Source organism: Mya arenaria, chromosome 17, assembly GCF_026914265.1.
Source record: "Mya arenaria isolate MELC-2E11 chromosome 17, ASM2691426v1".
NCBI classification, from domain to species: Eukaryota; Metazoa; Mollusca; class Bivalvia; order Myida; family Myidae; genus Mya; species Mya arenaria.
Window position 1 is genome coordinate 52,228,677 of NC_069138.1, and position 14,052 is coordinate 52,242,728.

The following is a 14,052-nucleotide window of genomic DNA, read 5'->3' on the forward strand; positions in this document are numbered from 1 at the left end:
TTTCTTTCTTTAATTTAAAAATGTTCAAACGAAATTGGGACATGTAAAAATAAATATAACCTTCAAGAAAAATAGTCTACTTATCATGAGATTTTATATGAGAAGTATATATGAATTTGTACTAGGTTCAAGTGTTTTTTGCATTTTAGTCTATATATTCATTACCATATTAGAATCGTTACAAGTAGGCAGAGCTTAAGTTAACCATTTAATAGTTTAAATTATCTTTTGGATAAATTACAACTATTCATTTACACCATTTTCTAGTTATTAAGAAATGTCGTTTACAACGAGGTATAAAACATTAAACCATAACTGAGGTGGTGGGTGTCGTAAATATTTACAGAACTTTCAGTGTGGACGAGTTTAGTTTTACTAGAGAAACACTCTGACAGTAAGGAATTAAAAAGCTTTTATTGATCAACATTGTTGATTTCAATGTAAATGTACCTATTTCTAACCTTGAACAGAGTTTATGTATTAAAGCAATATTTACATACACGGCTGTGAATTCTCCACAGATCTGGAAATTTCGGTTTTGAGATCAATGCAAGTATGTTGAGAAATTCATTCAGTCTGATCGATTTACGTTCGATACAGAATTTCTTATTACTGAGATGTCTGCAAGTTGTAGAATAACCCATCAACAAGCTGCCAAGGTATATGATTTTCAAAAATTGACCTGGATAGCCAAGCCCCAGCTTGGCATTATTTTTTTAAAAACAGCCCTGCTGTAGGGTTTTAAATTAAAGGTTCAAGGAGGCCCTAGGGGCAAGGTTAAGGTCACTGTTACTAAAAACAGAAAAAAAACCAGTTGAGACTGAATCTCACAAAGAAGGCCTAGGTTCTTCTGTCAATCATTGACAATCTGGTTTCGTCGTAATGCAGCATTTTGTTAACTTTTTAATTTGACATTTTATTGCTTTTGACAGACACATATTACATCTTTATTGTAGTAATTTCTAAGACAAAACAGTGTTTAGTCGAGCATGCTGTCCTACAACAGCTCTTGTTTGAAAACATCCCTGCTATAGGGTTTTAGCTAAAGGGTTAAGGAGGGTGTAGCACTTTGCTGTTTATGGGGTTGAACCCCTACACTCTCTCGGATACCAGCATGTGCTCCCTTCTTCCTTTTTAGAATTGAATGCTTTAGATAATCATATATTTTCTTTCGTTTTGTTTAAAAGCTTATGTCATTAGAAAAACATATTAACTTAATACATCTGGCAATTGAAACCTTTTCAATCCTTTCTAACCATTTTTTTCCAAATTTATAGAGCAGTACAACTGTATATATGGTAGTTCTTCACAGTCGAACACAATGTGCAATATCTGTCCCTTTTCAACACCAAACTAAACCCCTACTGCTATATAAATCCAGAATTGAGCAAAACCTTGGGCGCTTTTTACTAATGCAGGCTTTTGGGCTTGTTTTAATTTCAACCAGAGTAATGGTATTGATTTTTTGCACAACGACATATAAAGAAATTTCATAAGAATTAAAGAAAGTTCATTCATTTGAATTAATACTTTTATTTGTTTGTTGATAACATATATGCATGTTTAACCATCTTTTATTGTATAATATACAAATACAAGTAGATGAAACTGTTAATGTGTGAAATGAATGAGGGTAATTTTTATCCCAATTCTAATAAGACTTTCAGTGTGTGGGCACCAAATGTTTAGTTCTGTTTACAAGGTAAAATATATTTCAACCATACACAGAAACTAAATGAGCAATTATACCTTTTTATTTCATGCTTGTTCATCATTTAGATAAATGTTTAATTGACACATATTTGAAAAAAAAGCAACAAATTTTACACTGAAGATGTCATAACCAAAATTATGATACTGGGTATTGTTCCCAGGACTGTGTGTTTACATTCATTTTTCACAGTAAAACAGGCTAAAGTTCAGAAACCAGGAACTTATATTTTGATAATTTCACAGTAACAGTGATTTTATCATGTTATAAACCACCATTTAATAGTTTTAAACAGAACACTAAAAAGCATGAAATAAAACTGTAATGAAATTAACATAAGTATATGAGAACACTAAAAAGCATGAAATAAAACTGTAATGAAATTAACATAAGTATATGCACATGTTGAACACAACTAATAAACCTTTTAATAGTATTCATCATAACAATCTTTTCAAAATCATTAAAATCAGGTCCAACAATAGTTATAACAGTAAGTCAGGTTCTTAAAAAGAATACACCTGTGTATATCAATGAATTCTTCAAAAGAACAAACATTTTGTCCAAAAGTTCCAAAAAAATACAAACATGTGCAGCAGCGTGAACAAATATCGGATTCATTTGTTTTGCTATCTGACTCAAATTGTGTAAATGTACCTGCAATAACTGCAACGTAACAATGACACTGCCAATAGATGTTGAACACTAAGTAACTTATTTTAATTGTTTGCTTCTTTAACACAGAAAAGCATAAAACTCTTTCAATACTAAAAATAATAATTCTTCTGTTTATGTTTGGCACATTTAAAATTCCAATCCTGAATGCACCAGATTAGCAACACTAGTGTTGAATGAGCTTTTGGGTTTAAGCTAATTTCAACCACATGTGGTTAGAACAAGTTCACTGAGGCTTTTTTTTTTTTCAAGATCTTTTTTTAACTTTGTCTATGTCAATCCTAACTGCTAATTCCAGCAGAGTGTCTGTTTATCATTGTACATCACCACATAAGAAAGAAGAGCACAGCTCCCTAGCAAGGTGAAACCAATCCCTTTATCAAGACACAGTCAAAACAACCATGTCACACTTCGTCCTCCCGTAACAGCATATTCGGGATGCCGTTGGATACAGGGAACTTCCTCCCCGTCTCTGGACAAACAAGCTCACCTTCCAAAACCTCCAACTGAAAATAGTTGATCAAAGTAAAAGATCATGTTTATGGTTTATCTTGTAGTGAACTATTCAACCTGCATCTTGGTTACTTCAAACATATATACACATCATAAGTTTTCCTATTTTGGTAAATATTAACCGTATACGTGTATGAATAATTAACAAATAACATATATCTCTTCTACTCATACTGGCTTATCAGTATAAACATTTTTTTTCTTCTTCCAAAATGACCAAATCCTTGAACCTTGACTGATGAAAATATAATCTTAAAACCCAAAAAAAACAACAACAAACAGTTACAATCTTCTACTTTAAAATAATTCTCGTAATTTCCATTTGTGTTCATTTATTTAATTTTAACTTATTTCCTTTACAACGACTGTGAAGCAAGCTACTACAACATTATATTTATCACTCTTGTTGACATTACATAACACAATTGTGTGGTCTCATGGTCCGGGGATAACTGGAGTTCACAGAGGAATGATTAGTACCCACATTATCATTTATTAGTTAGGTAACCTATAAGTAAAATTACAATTATTCTAAATTACCTCCATTAGTACATGGTGGGTTTTCTTCAAGAACTCTTCGTTTTCCTCATATTTTTCCACTACATTCTCTGGTAGGTTGTCTGGCTTTCCAAGCTAAAATTGAAAAGCTTTTCTTCAATAATGTTGTAACTATTTCAATTTTTTTGCCTATTTTTTTTATCTCCTTTATCATTACTCTCCATTAATTAAACAATGTTTTTTTATTGAAAATATATATATATTTCTACCGTATACACTTATATAAGACACTTTCATTTAAAAAGTTAAATAGTGTTACTGTAAGCCATCTATCAATTAATTTAAACTACTTTACATGATTAGATGTATGTAACTAGCCTAATATAACATACATCTGCAGCTGCTTGTCTTAATGCTGGCCAATCAATTTTAGGAATCATTCTGGCTGTGAACTCTGGAACAAAGTCAACCTCCTTCTCTTCCACCTTTGATGCCTACAAATAACAAGCAAGATGATTTTTATAATAAACAGCATCCGGATTAAGTTTGCAAATCCGGAATTTTTGCAAACTTATTTTTTTTATTTTTCACCCAATGTTTTTTATTTTTGTATTTTTAAAATGCGTTAGGTAATACTAATAAGAGATATTTTTTGTTTCCTGAAATTTAATTTAGAAATATGTTTTTTTGGCATTTAAAGTCAACTTTTCCAATGGGAGTCCCATTGGAAAATGGCCTTCCCATTGGAAAATGGCTTTTTCAAGCTTTTCCAATTGGAAAACTGGCTCTATTAAAATTGTGGGAGAATTTGGAACATAATTTTTAAAATTGAAATTGACTGTTTAATTAAGAATATTTTACACTCACTACATGAAAAATAATATATTCATTAAAAATGAAGAACCGATAGATTCATTTAAGGCATTTGTTTGCGAATCCTATTTATAATGTTAACTAGTTTACCATTATTTAGTATAATATTATATTAAAAGTAATAACATCAAAAAATAATACCGTAATTGTAAAAATACATGATTTTTAACTAGTTACATATAAAATAAAATAATCAAAACATAATGCACACTTTTCCTTGCACATTTTGCAGTGGTGCACTTAACATTGTTCTCTTAATGAAAAGTGTCTATTTCCCCAAATTTTTGTAAGTCACAGTTTCTTGAATAAAAAACAAGATCTTTACAAGGCCATCTCTCATACAGTACAGTGTATCATGTGACTGTATGCATAAAAAAGTCAAATTTGCTATTATATCAGCTATTTTGGCATGAGTCTGTATTTTCCAAAAGTCAGAAATTAATCCCAATTTGAAAGACAGTGGCAAAAATCCAATAAAATCACGGCCTTGAATTTAAAGGAAAATGTATCCTTGGCACACATGTTTTTGGCAATATATAAATTACTGTCAGCAAATGTTCTTTTTCAGAAAAAAACCCATATCAAACACAAAAATTAATTTTCCTTGATTAAATAAGCAATTTAGATAATACTGATCTATTTGGGAGCCATCTGTTTCATAACGATTGTGGAATAAGTTCTAACAACTTTACATTAATCGTTCTCGTTGAATGCAAGTTGTTAGGAAACAATTGGTTAAAAAATAAGTTAGTTAACAAGCTTTACGAAAACTAGTCCATATAAACAGGCGCATAAAAAATCGTCAAAGACTCGAAAGTGGCTGCCACTTTCGAGTCTTTGACGATTTTTTATTTGGCGACTATGTGAGTCCATATACCACTTGTTAATTTCCTAGCCAAGAATGACAGATCCCAGCGCTAATTATATTGAGTGGAAAGATAACGGGCACCTGCAAGATAGGGCTAAAATAGCGATGCTTTGTTGACAGAAGTCGATCTGAATTAGTGTTTCATGAAATGTGTTATAAGAGAAAGATATTGACTAAAAATAAGTTATGTGTAACTTTGGTGTTTTTTATTTGACAGTGAATTGTTAAGTATTGTGGAGTTACAATTGAAGAATTTATTTTACATTGGTATGGGTCAATCGACTTGTGGCGTTTAGGGAACAAAATGAATATCCAAATGTTAAAATAAATTCTCTAAACGTGCATTATTGTGGCTATACGAAAACACCAGCACCAGCTCCTAACATGTCAACTTTTAATTAGAATATTAATTACCGTAATTCACCTAAGAGTTCGGACACTCTAAATATTCGGACACCCAAAATTATTTTCCAAAATAATTTATTTTGCGTACCTAATTTTCGGACACCCAAAGGACATCAATCATAACCTTCACAGTTACCAATTTTTACAGACGAAGATTATTGATTTTTATCTTTACAATGCCTGGCTAGATTACCTAACCGTATGTATACACCACTGTGACAAGTTAATTAGTTACTACCCATCCTAAAAGATTTATTGCCTGCAGAAAAAGGAAGTGTGATATATTTATTGGAGGATTAAAGAAACAACAAGGGCAATCAAGGGATTAAGAAAACATAGACATGACATGTTTGTAAAACGATCTGCCAATAAACTTTCAAACTTGTACCACACTTATAGACTGTATGAAGCAATAATCGTACAGTTATACATTTTTACTGCATAAGTGCATATCAATGTCCATGCTCTCCACGAGATCCTCGTGGGTATAACTGTAAATTATGTAGTGTTTTAGCCAGGAATTAAAAAGGGCAGGGTGGGCCAAAAAAGGACAGGGTGGGCCAAAATAGGGGCATGGTGCTTTCTTAAATGGGAAAACAATGCGCACAATATTAGCTTTGTATTGTTGTAGAACGACCATGTACCTTATAAAGTACATGCATGTTCATGCACACATTGTAGAAATATCCCTACAGAATACTCTTAATTCTTCTTTCTTGTTCATTTTCACTTCAGACACTTTCTTTAACATCTCCGGTTGTTGTCACCTGTCCAAGGCTCTCACAGTCACAAGGCTGATTTTTTGGGGAGAAGTCACTTCTCCCACCACTCAATTTTAGGGAGAAGTGGGGAGACTTTAAGGAGAAGAGATACTTATCGTAAAACCTGAGATAAATATTGTGCCATGCCACAAAACTTTAAATTCACATTTACTTTGATTGCTTTTACTAGATGGAATGTTAAAAAAGTGTTCTTTTTTTGGCCTATCAAAAGTGTACTTTTGCAATGTAAAGTTTACCTCCAAAAAGCGTCTAAAATAAAAACAAAGACATTTATAAAAAAAATACCATTTGAAACAATCAGAATGGCCTTATATATGAGCTGTTAAAAACATTTAAGTGCAGGGGGCGAATCTTGTTTTGGTACGATCAGGATAGGGTACGAATGTCACATTCAGCTTTGCTGTTGTTTACTTGTCTATGGTTAAATAAATTTCAATATGCTGACATTTTAAAACAAAATGACATTTAAAATCTCTATCCTTGATGAAAAACTCACTTACACTTAATAATAGAACTAGAAAATCGAGAAATAAACTCCGAAAAATGTTATGACAAAATGGCGGTGACTCGCCGAATCTTCTACTTTTAAACATCGTACAAATGAGGAAAATACTGTCAACGCTATATAAAGCAAATAAAAAAGTTTTGAGATTACAAAACAAATTTTCATTATGAACATTCAACACAAAAACTATCAAATATTGGTCATGAAGTTTTGAGTATTTGATTTTCTTAGCGCCACCGTCTGTTTTTCAATGACCGTCTGCTTCAAACGAAACAGTGTTCTAAAAAGTGTGCCTTGTTTTTACACTGCAAGTATCAATTGTTTACTAATGCTTGACAACATTATTCATCAATTATTCGCTTTTTCTATCGCAATTTAACAAACTTTTAATAATTTGACCATTGTCTTCTCTGATTGGTTAACATGGGACGTTTGCGATAATTGGATGATAGACAACCCAATTATGTGATTAGGAGATTACCGATTATTAATGGCTAAATTAATTAAAACTGTAACAACATCGGCATCAAAGATCGACATTTAGAGGTACAACTTCGATGTCTCAGACAAGGAATAATGTGTCATAATGAACAGCAATTAGCACTCTGATTATAAGCGTGAATTACTGTTAATCCGACCCGCGGTGATGACGGTCGTGTGCCTTAGCACGCACTGATCTGTGACAGATTAGGAAACGGCGACATTGACCAATGAAATATTTTTAGGGCGTAACTTTGTGATAAGGCCTAAAAAAAAAATATGTCTGTTTCCTGTAACCCGACCGACCGTAATTTTTTACCGCCGACCGCAATTTTTTTATGCCCCAAAATTCGAAAAGTCAGATTTTTTGCGATCTCTGGTCTATGATGACAACGATATTAAAACAACGATCTGAATGGCCAGAAGAGCGCAAGAGGGCGAGAAAAATATGACAGGGCGTGTAAAAAGGGGCAACGGGGCGGGGTAAAAAAAGGGCAGGGCGGGCCGCCCTTCCATTCCGCTTTAGCTAAAACACTATTATGTGACGTCACACAGTGTGACTCTTTGATCTGAAGCCGATAGAATGTGTTTATTTAGTTCAATGCATGTATTAAATGGTGTTTTTATTAACTTGATGAAGGAATTACACTTATAGGCGTAATAAATAAGTTTATGACTATTGATTGCTACGAATAAATTAATAAGTGGTAAAATGCAAACATGAAGAAAAAAGGCAGGTTAAACAAACATGTAAATAATATGTAAAAATGGTAATTTCCTATGAATTCGGACAGCGAAAAAAATAATTAATTTAAGGTGTCCAAACTCTTAGGTAAATTACGGTAGTGGATATTTTTTTGAAAAAAAATCTTGGAATTATTTTATTCATATTCAGGGTTTTATGATATATGATCATGTTCCAAATAGTTTTGGTGTTGAAAATAAAGAAGATTTCTTTAAGAGGGGGGTGTGGACATAGGGTGGGTCATATCAACGCAAATGTCGCCTGTGGTATAAACATGTGTATCGCGAAATTATATTACAAATGCGAAGGAAATCTGAAAATCTTCATTCTGTATATTTACTTACGACGATTTTTAAAGGAAATCCTTTTGAGACTCCCTTGATTATGTTTGAGGTTAGCATATTGTGTGTTAAAAGCTTCATCTTGGTAGATCGCTGAACCGATGTTGATCCTTTGACAACTGATCAAATTTACAGCACATAAATGAACGAAAAAGTCAAAATATTATAAGGGTATTTGTTTGATTGTAGGCTTCATTCTCTAGAGTATAAAAATTATATAAATATTTTTATCCCGCCTCCTTTTGATGAGATACTAAATCATAATTGATCTTGTTTCTGATTCGCAAGTTAAACAATGTCGTTTAGATGATTCCACTTTTGTATAGCAGCCAATATGTCTGCGCCCATTCGGCATGAAACAAGTTTTAGAAATTTATAGACAGTATCGTTTCATTTTGTAGTCTATTGGTAATTAGAGATTTATGTATTTTATTATATTTGGTGGACAATAAAACAATAGTGTTATAACGACACTCCCATCCCACATGAACATAATTATATGATTTATTGGTTTATTTGTTGTAATATTTAGCCTTTAGGATAAATATTACTTGTTTACATGAAGTCATTGTTCATCATTCTATCCACAGATTTATTAGAGATAATGCAATATCAAAATGATGAATTGATAGTAGTAGCTTCTCCAACTCCTAGACATCACAGGAATTTGACTCAGTGTTTGGTCAGAAATGTAATATAAAGTTATTATATGACCAAAAACTGACAAAAAACAACAATTTCGGACTAAAACCTGCAACGCGTTCAGTAAAGATGTTTGCGGCGAACGTTTGCTGTTTGGTTTCCCGCTTAATGTGTATGCGCTGCGTTGCAACAGGGATACAAAACAAAACATTTGCGAGCGTTTTGTAAACGCTCGCCTTACTGAACGCACTGCAGGTCACTTATACTATCAATAGAGATAGTATAAATGACCAGGTCTTTGTCCGAAATTGTTGTTTTTTGTCAGTTTTTGGTCATATAATGATTTAATATATCATTTTTGACCAAACACTGAGTCAAATTCCTGTCCTAGACATGTAGAGGCCCCGTAGTGCCAAGTGAATGTGGTAGTTTTGTTTTCACGCAAAATGTAGCGGGGATGGGCCTTACCTAGGTATCCTTGGGTGCAGGGGCATTTGGCAGGGATTTTACCACCAGTTAATGTCCGCAGGATGGTGATTTTACCCGGTATTTATGAAAAAAGTTAAATTTTGTCCATCAATTACTATATATGCAACTTTTTTGCAGATATAAATCAGTGTGTGTATACCACGTGGTAAATTGTGTCATAAATGCTATGTCGGAAGGCAACATTTTGCTTCAAATTAAAACTTTAAACAAAGATAACTTCACTATTTCTTCACCATTTTAAATGAAACATAGCGCAATCTACACCGCTTACAGAGCCATTCCTTCAGTCTTTTACTAGAGTTTGATTGAGAGTTTAGTTTCCTAAAACATTTTGACAAACCTTTTCACAATACGGCCGTCTGATGGAGCACTGTCAAAACCTTATTTTGGAAACAGGTTTGTTGAAGTGTTTGATGAAACTAATCAACTTAACAAACTCCAGTAACAAAACGAAGGCTTTAATCGGCATAGACTGTGCTTTGTTTCATTTAAAATGATGTAGTAAAACGAAAGTTATCATTGTTTTAAGTCTTCCTTTTAGTTGAAACGTTATATATTTTACAACGATTGTGAAGAAAGCTCTGATAGCTTATACTAAGTCACTCTTGTTGGCACAATGTTGCGCGAGAGTGTGGTCTTGTGCATGTTTATGATGTGTGTATAACTATTAAATATGGTGCTACACTCTCAAGATAAGTCTTGTATGGGTTAGTAACAAAGAGTTATTGCCCTTTAATAACTCAAATAGAACTAATACTGAACAATGTCATGTGATGTCTTCACTATTGCATTGACTTATATTTCAATATTGAATTGGTTTTTCAATTTAACTTTTTTTCTGGTTAAAAATTAATCTGTGGATTTCTGCCTATGATAAATTGTTTTGAAAAGTTTGGTTCTTCGACAATGATTGATCAAGTCGTTGAACTTGCTTGTTAAACTTACAATGCATTTTATGCCCTCCATATATACATGTACGTTTATCTCAGTGTGCCACCATGTCGGGGAGAAAAGAGGTGTTCAGTTCCGAACTTGACTTCTGCCCACGATGTGGAACCGTGCTGCCATTGCCAGAAGTGGAGGATGTGGTCATGTGTGCTCTCTGTAGCTTCAAGATTGATGTGAAAGGTAGAACTGGTTTCATATTCACTAACATATTTTGAATATTCTTCTCAAGACATATTTTTAGGGTCATGTACATTAATTCTAAATATTGTTATAACTTTATGGTCACCATTTCTCAAAAGGGAATCTGTGCATTAATTTGTTGAAGCCCACATTATTAATTTCAAATCATTAACTCTAGATGTGTTAAAGAATAAAACCAGTTAAGCTCCAATCAAGTTTCATTTCATCTCTATTTCAGATTTTGATGGAATAGAGGTACGGACCAAGGCTGAGTTTAACAGACCAGAAACCATGTTAGGGAAGGAGGAGGAGGCAGACTCACAACTGAAAGGCCCAATGGTATTGATGCATGGATGCAAAACAATAAAACAATTTTGTTATTTTTCTCGAACTACCCTAATGAAAATTTTATGATGGTTGAGCTTATCGGCAGTATAATTTGTATAATCAATTGTGTGCTCACCCATCTAAATGTCAGCCCATCTTGTTGAATAATTTACTGTATATTTTATATGTTTTTTTTAAGATAATACATTTTATCTCGAGAACTGATTATCTCTGAATAAAACTTAAATAATATTGTGTGAGCACAAGCTATAGTGGTTTTTCATTATTGTAAACATTAACAGCTTATTTTTCCTGTGCTAGTCAAATACCTGTTATCTTATTGGACCAACATTACAAAACATGGGGTCATTAGCAGTGATAGAGTTATCATTTATGTCATTGATTTAAATTGAGACTGTTGTATTTATACTTTAAAATGTAAATTCTGGCTTTGTTTCCATTTTCAACCAATACACTGATTTACAGCAATACAAAATGCTTTTTTTTACACAAGCCATACAGGACTGTGTCAAATCTGTAGCACTCACTTTTCTGTTTACCCAGGCTGACCGGAAATGCAGTAAGTGTGAGCATGATGGGATGATCTACACCACAAGGCAGACTCGCTCCGCTGATGAAGGGCAGACTGTGTTCTTTACATGCCCAGAATGCCGGTATAATCAACTGTTTAAAACTTTGATAAGTTTGTCAATGGCTTCCTTTTGACTAATTTGTATTAACTTTTGAATAACATTGACCAAAACAAAAATAAAAACAGCTTTATACAACTACCGGTAGCTGCAACCCATTGTTATACTTTGATGCCGTGGGAGGTGAAGAATAAAAAGTAGATGTGTTATTATAGCCTTCATCATCATTTGTGTTCTACAAAATCTCCAATTTTAGCCTTCAGATGGAAAATGTTTATTAAGATATTAACATGAAATTAGTACTCATGTTTATATTATTGCACATTCTGATACAGTTGTGAAGAATTTCCTATTATTCTGGTTAAAATGTTTGTTGAGTCAGGCTCTCTGATTTATCATCACCGACAATAATGGACAGACTTGGTATCGGTGTTGCAATGCTCTGGTTGGTATTACAAAACATTCATGGAATGTGAGTTTGAGTGTTTTAGAAGTGAAGTCATATTTTAACAACTTTGTTACTAAGTAAAATGTGGTTGTTTGACTATTACACAAGTTACATTGAAAAAGAGTTGAAATCACAGTCGAAACAAATAAATGAAACTTTCTGGAGCTTCTATTAGAAAATTTAAGTGATAAACAATGGTATATGTTTTTTAGGGAAATGCAGAGAATTAGTTGATTAAAAAATAATATCATAATGCTTCTAATAAAATAAGATATATTGCGAAATGCCGAAATAAACATTTTTTAATGGAACAGTGCCATTTGAAATGCAAAGAAAAGTAATCATTATACTTCTTCTGTCTTTTTCAGGTTTCAAGAAATCGAGTATTCTTGATATCCACATGATGCCATTCTATATTTTTGATTTGCTGGGACTTCTAGAAGTTTATCCTACCTAATGAATTACATTTTAATATACATGTAAAAAATAAAGCCAATGAAATTTTAAATGTTTTAAATATTCAACTTCTATTTAGTTTTGAGGTTCAATATTTAACAGGCATGTCTCATATATCCGATGCAACATGAAAAGCTGTAATTAGGAGTTGAGCATTTTTTTCAAAAGAATATTTTATCATATTTCCAATCAAAAAGCATTTACGTTTTCCTAGAAATGTCTTAATACAAAAAGAATATGTCTGTGAGTCAAATTGATCGGAACTGCCCAATCAATGTCTTTTGGCTTTGTGTTGATTGCAGCTATTTTAAAAAAGATCTATGCATTTTTGTAACCCGGAAATGAATTTCATCCGCGAAAATTCATTATTTTTCTGAATAACCTTCTTATTTGACAAGCCATCATTAAGATCTCTCAAGACATTGTTGAATAAGTAGTCTGGGGCATTTTGACATAAAAGTACAAATGTTGACAGACTTTTCCATAATCATGTGAATGCTTTTTGATCCAAAATCTGTTAAAATATTTTTTGGTAAAATTTGTTGAACTCCAGGCCTACCCAAAACATGTGGCCAAGAATAAATGTTTCACCCCCAAAAAAGATTGTTCCTCAAAACTTATTAAAACATGTATTTTTAAAACGTTTTAGTTTTTGACCTTCCCCACCCACTTTTGCATCGCTACCGGCCCCCTAAAGAAGCAAATTAACCCTTTTGGGGTCCAAATTAGAGGTCCAAAGGTACTTACTCTATTATGACCCGTGTATGTGTTTATATTTACCAAACAAGAAATAAATACATACTAGCAAAATATGATTTCGGAATGGAAAATTGTGTTTAAAAATATGTTCAAGCGACATACAGAACATAAACATCACTATTTAAATGCAAAGAACTTTTGCTGGACTGTTTTGAAATTCTTCCGAAAAAAGAGTTGTTTTATGTTTCATAAAACTTTTTTTAATGCAATCATCTGTCACCTCCAATATGTTGAGCTATATGTGTAGCTCAACTTGTTACATACAATGTTATATGTTTATGTGCAGGAATACATTGCCTGCTTGACAGGAAGGATCATTTACTCCCTAGTTTTCACTTCTTTCAAAGAAAGTTTGATTCAATGAGATGTAACTATTTGTGCAAATGGTCGCATGTTAGTTTCTTTTGTTGTATTCAACGTTCATTGGATTTAACTCCCTTTCATGGATGTCATTTGGTTAGTCATTAATGCAGTGTGGGTAAACAGCTCTTGTTGTGTCGAGAATTCGAATGTTGGATTTTTCATTCTGCGCGGAAAGGCGAAGGGGATATAGTAATGGTAGTCATGTGTGTGTATGAGTGTGTCTGTGCAATTTTGTCCGGAATATAACATGCACAATTTTGAGGAATTGATTTAAATTTTATAAAAAAAAATCTCATTGAGTAAAAGTGCAGTGCAAAGGAACCATAACTCTGGGTGCATTTTATTTTTAGTTATTGGCCTATGTTAATTTTAATACTTATTTTTCTGTAGCATA

General features: G+C 32.7%; 2 protein-coding genes across 2 annotated transcripts; one reads left to right on the forward strand and one right to left on the reverse strand.

Annotated features, from left to right (window-relative positions):
* Nucleotides 1-1,430: 1,430 nt before the first annotated feature.
* On the reverse strand, nucleotides 1,431-8,636 carry LOC128222958 (multifunctional methyltransferase subunit TRM112-like protein). Its single transcript, XM_052932151.1, has 4 exons — nucleotides 8,400-8,636; nucleotides 3,790-3,891; nucleotides 3,440-3,532; nucleotides 1,431-2,892 (listed from the first exon to the last, which is right to left on the reverse strand). The coding sequence occupies exons 1-4, from the start codon at nucleotides 8,475-8,477 to the stop codon at nucleotides 2,791-2,793; spliced, it is 375 nt and encodes a 124-aa protein (XP_052788111.1). The 5' UTR covers nucleotides 8,478-8,636; the 3' UTR covers nucleotides 1,431-2,790.
* A 78-nt stretch (nucleotides 8,637-8,714) lies between these two features.
* On the forward strand, nucleotides 8,715-13,603 carry LOC128222959 (DNA-directed RNA polymerase I subunit RPA12-like). The gene is made up of 5 exons (XM_052932152.1): nucleotides 8,715-8,804; nucleotides 10,517-10,655; nucleotides 10,894-10,994; nucleotides 11,547-11,656; nucleotides 12,449-13,603. The coding sequence occupies exons 2-5, from the start codon at nucleotides 10,526-10,528 to the stop codon at nucleotides 12,471-12,473; spliced, it is 366 nt and encodes a 121-aa protein (XP_052788112.1). The 5' UTR covers nucleotides 8,715-8,804; nucleotides 10,517-10,525; the 3' UTR covers nucleotides 12,474-13,603.
* The last annotated feature ends 449 nt before the right edge of the window (nucleotides 13,604-14,052 follow it).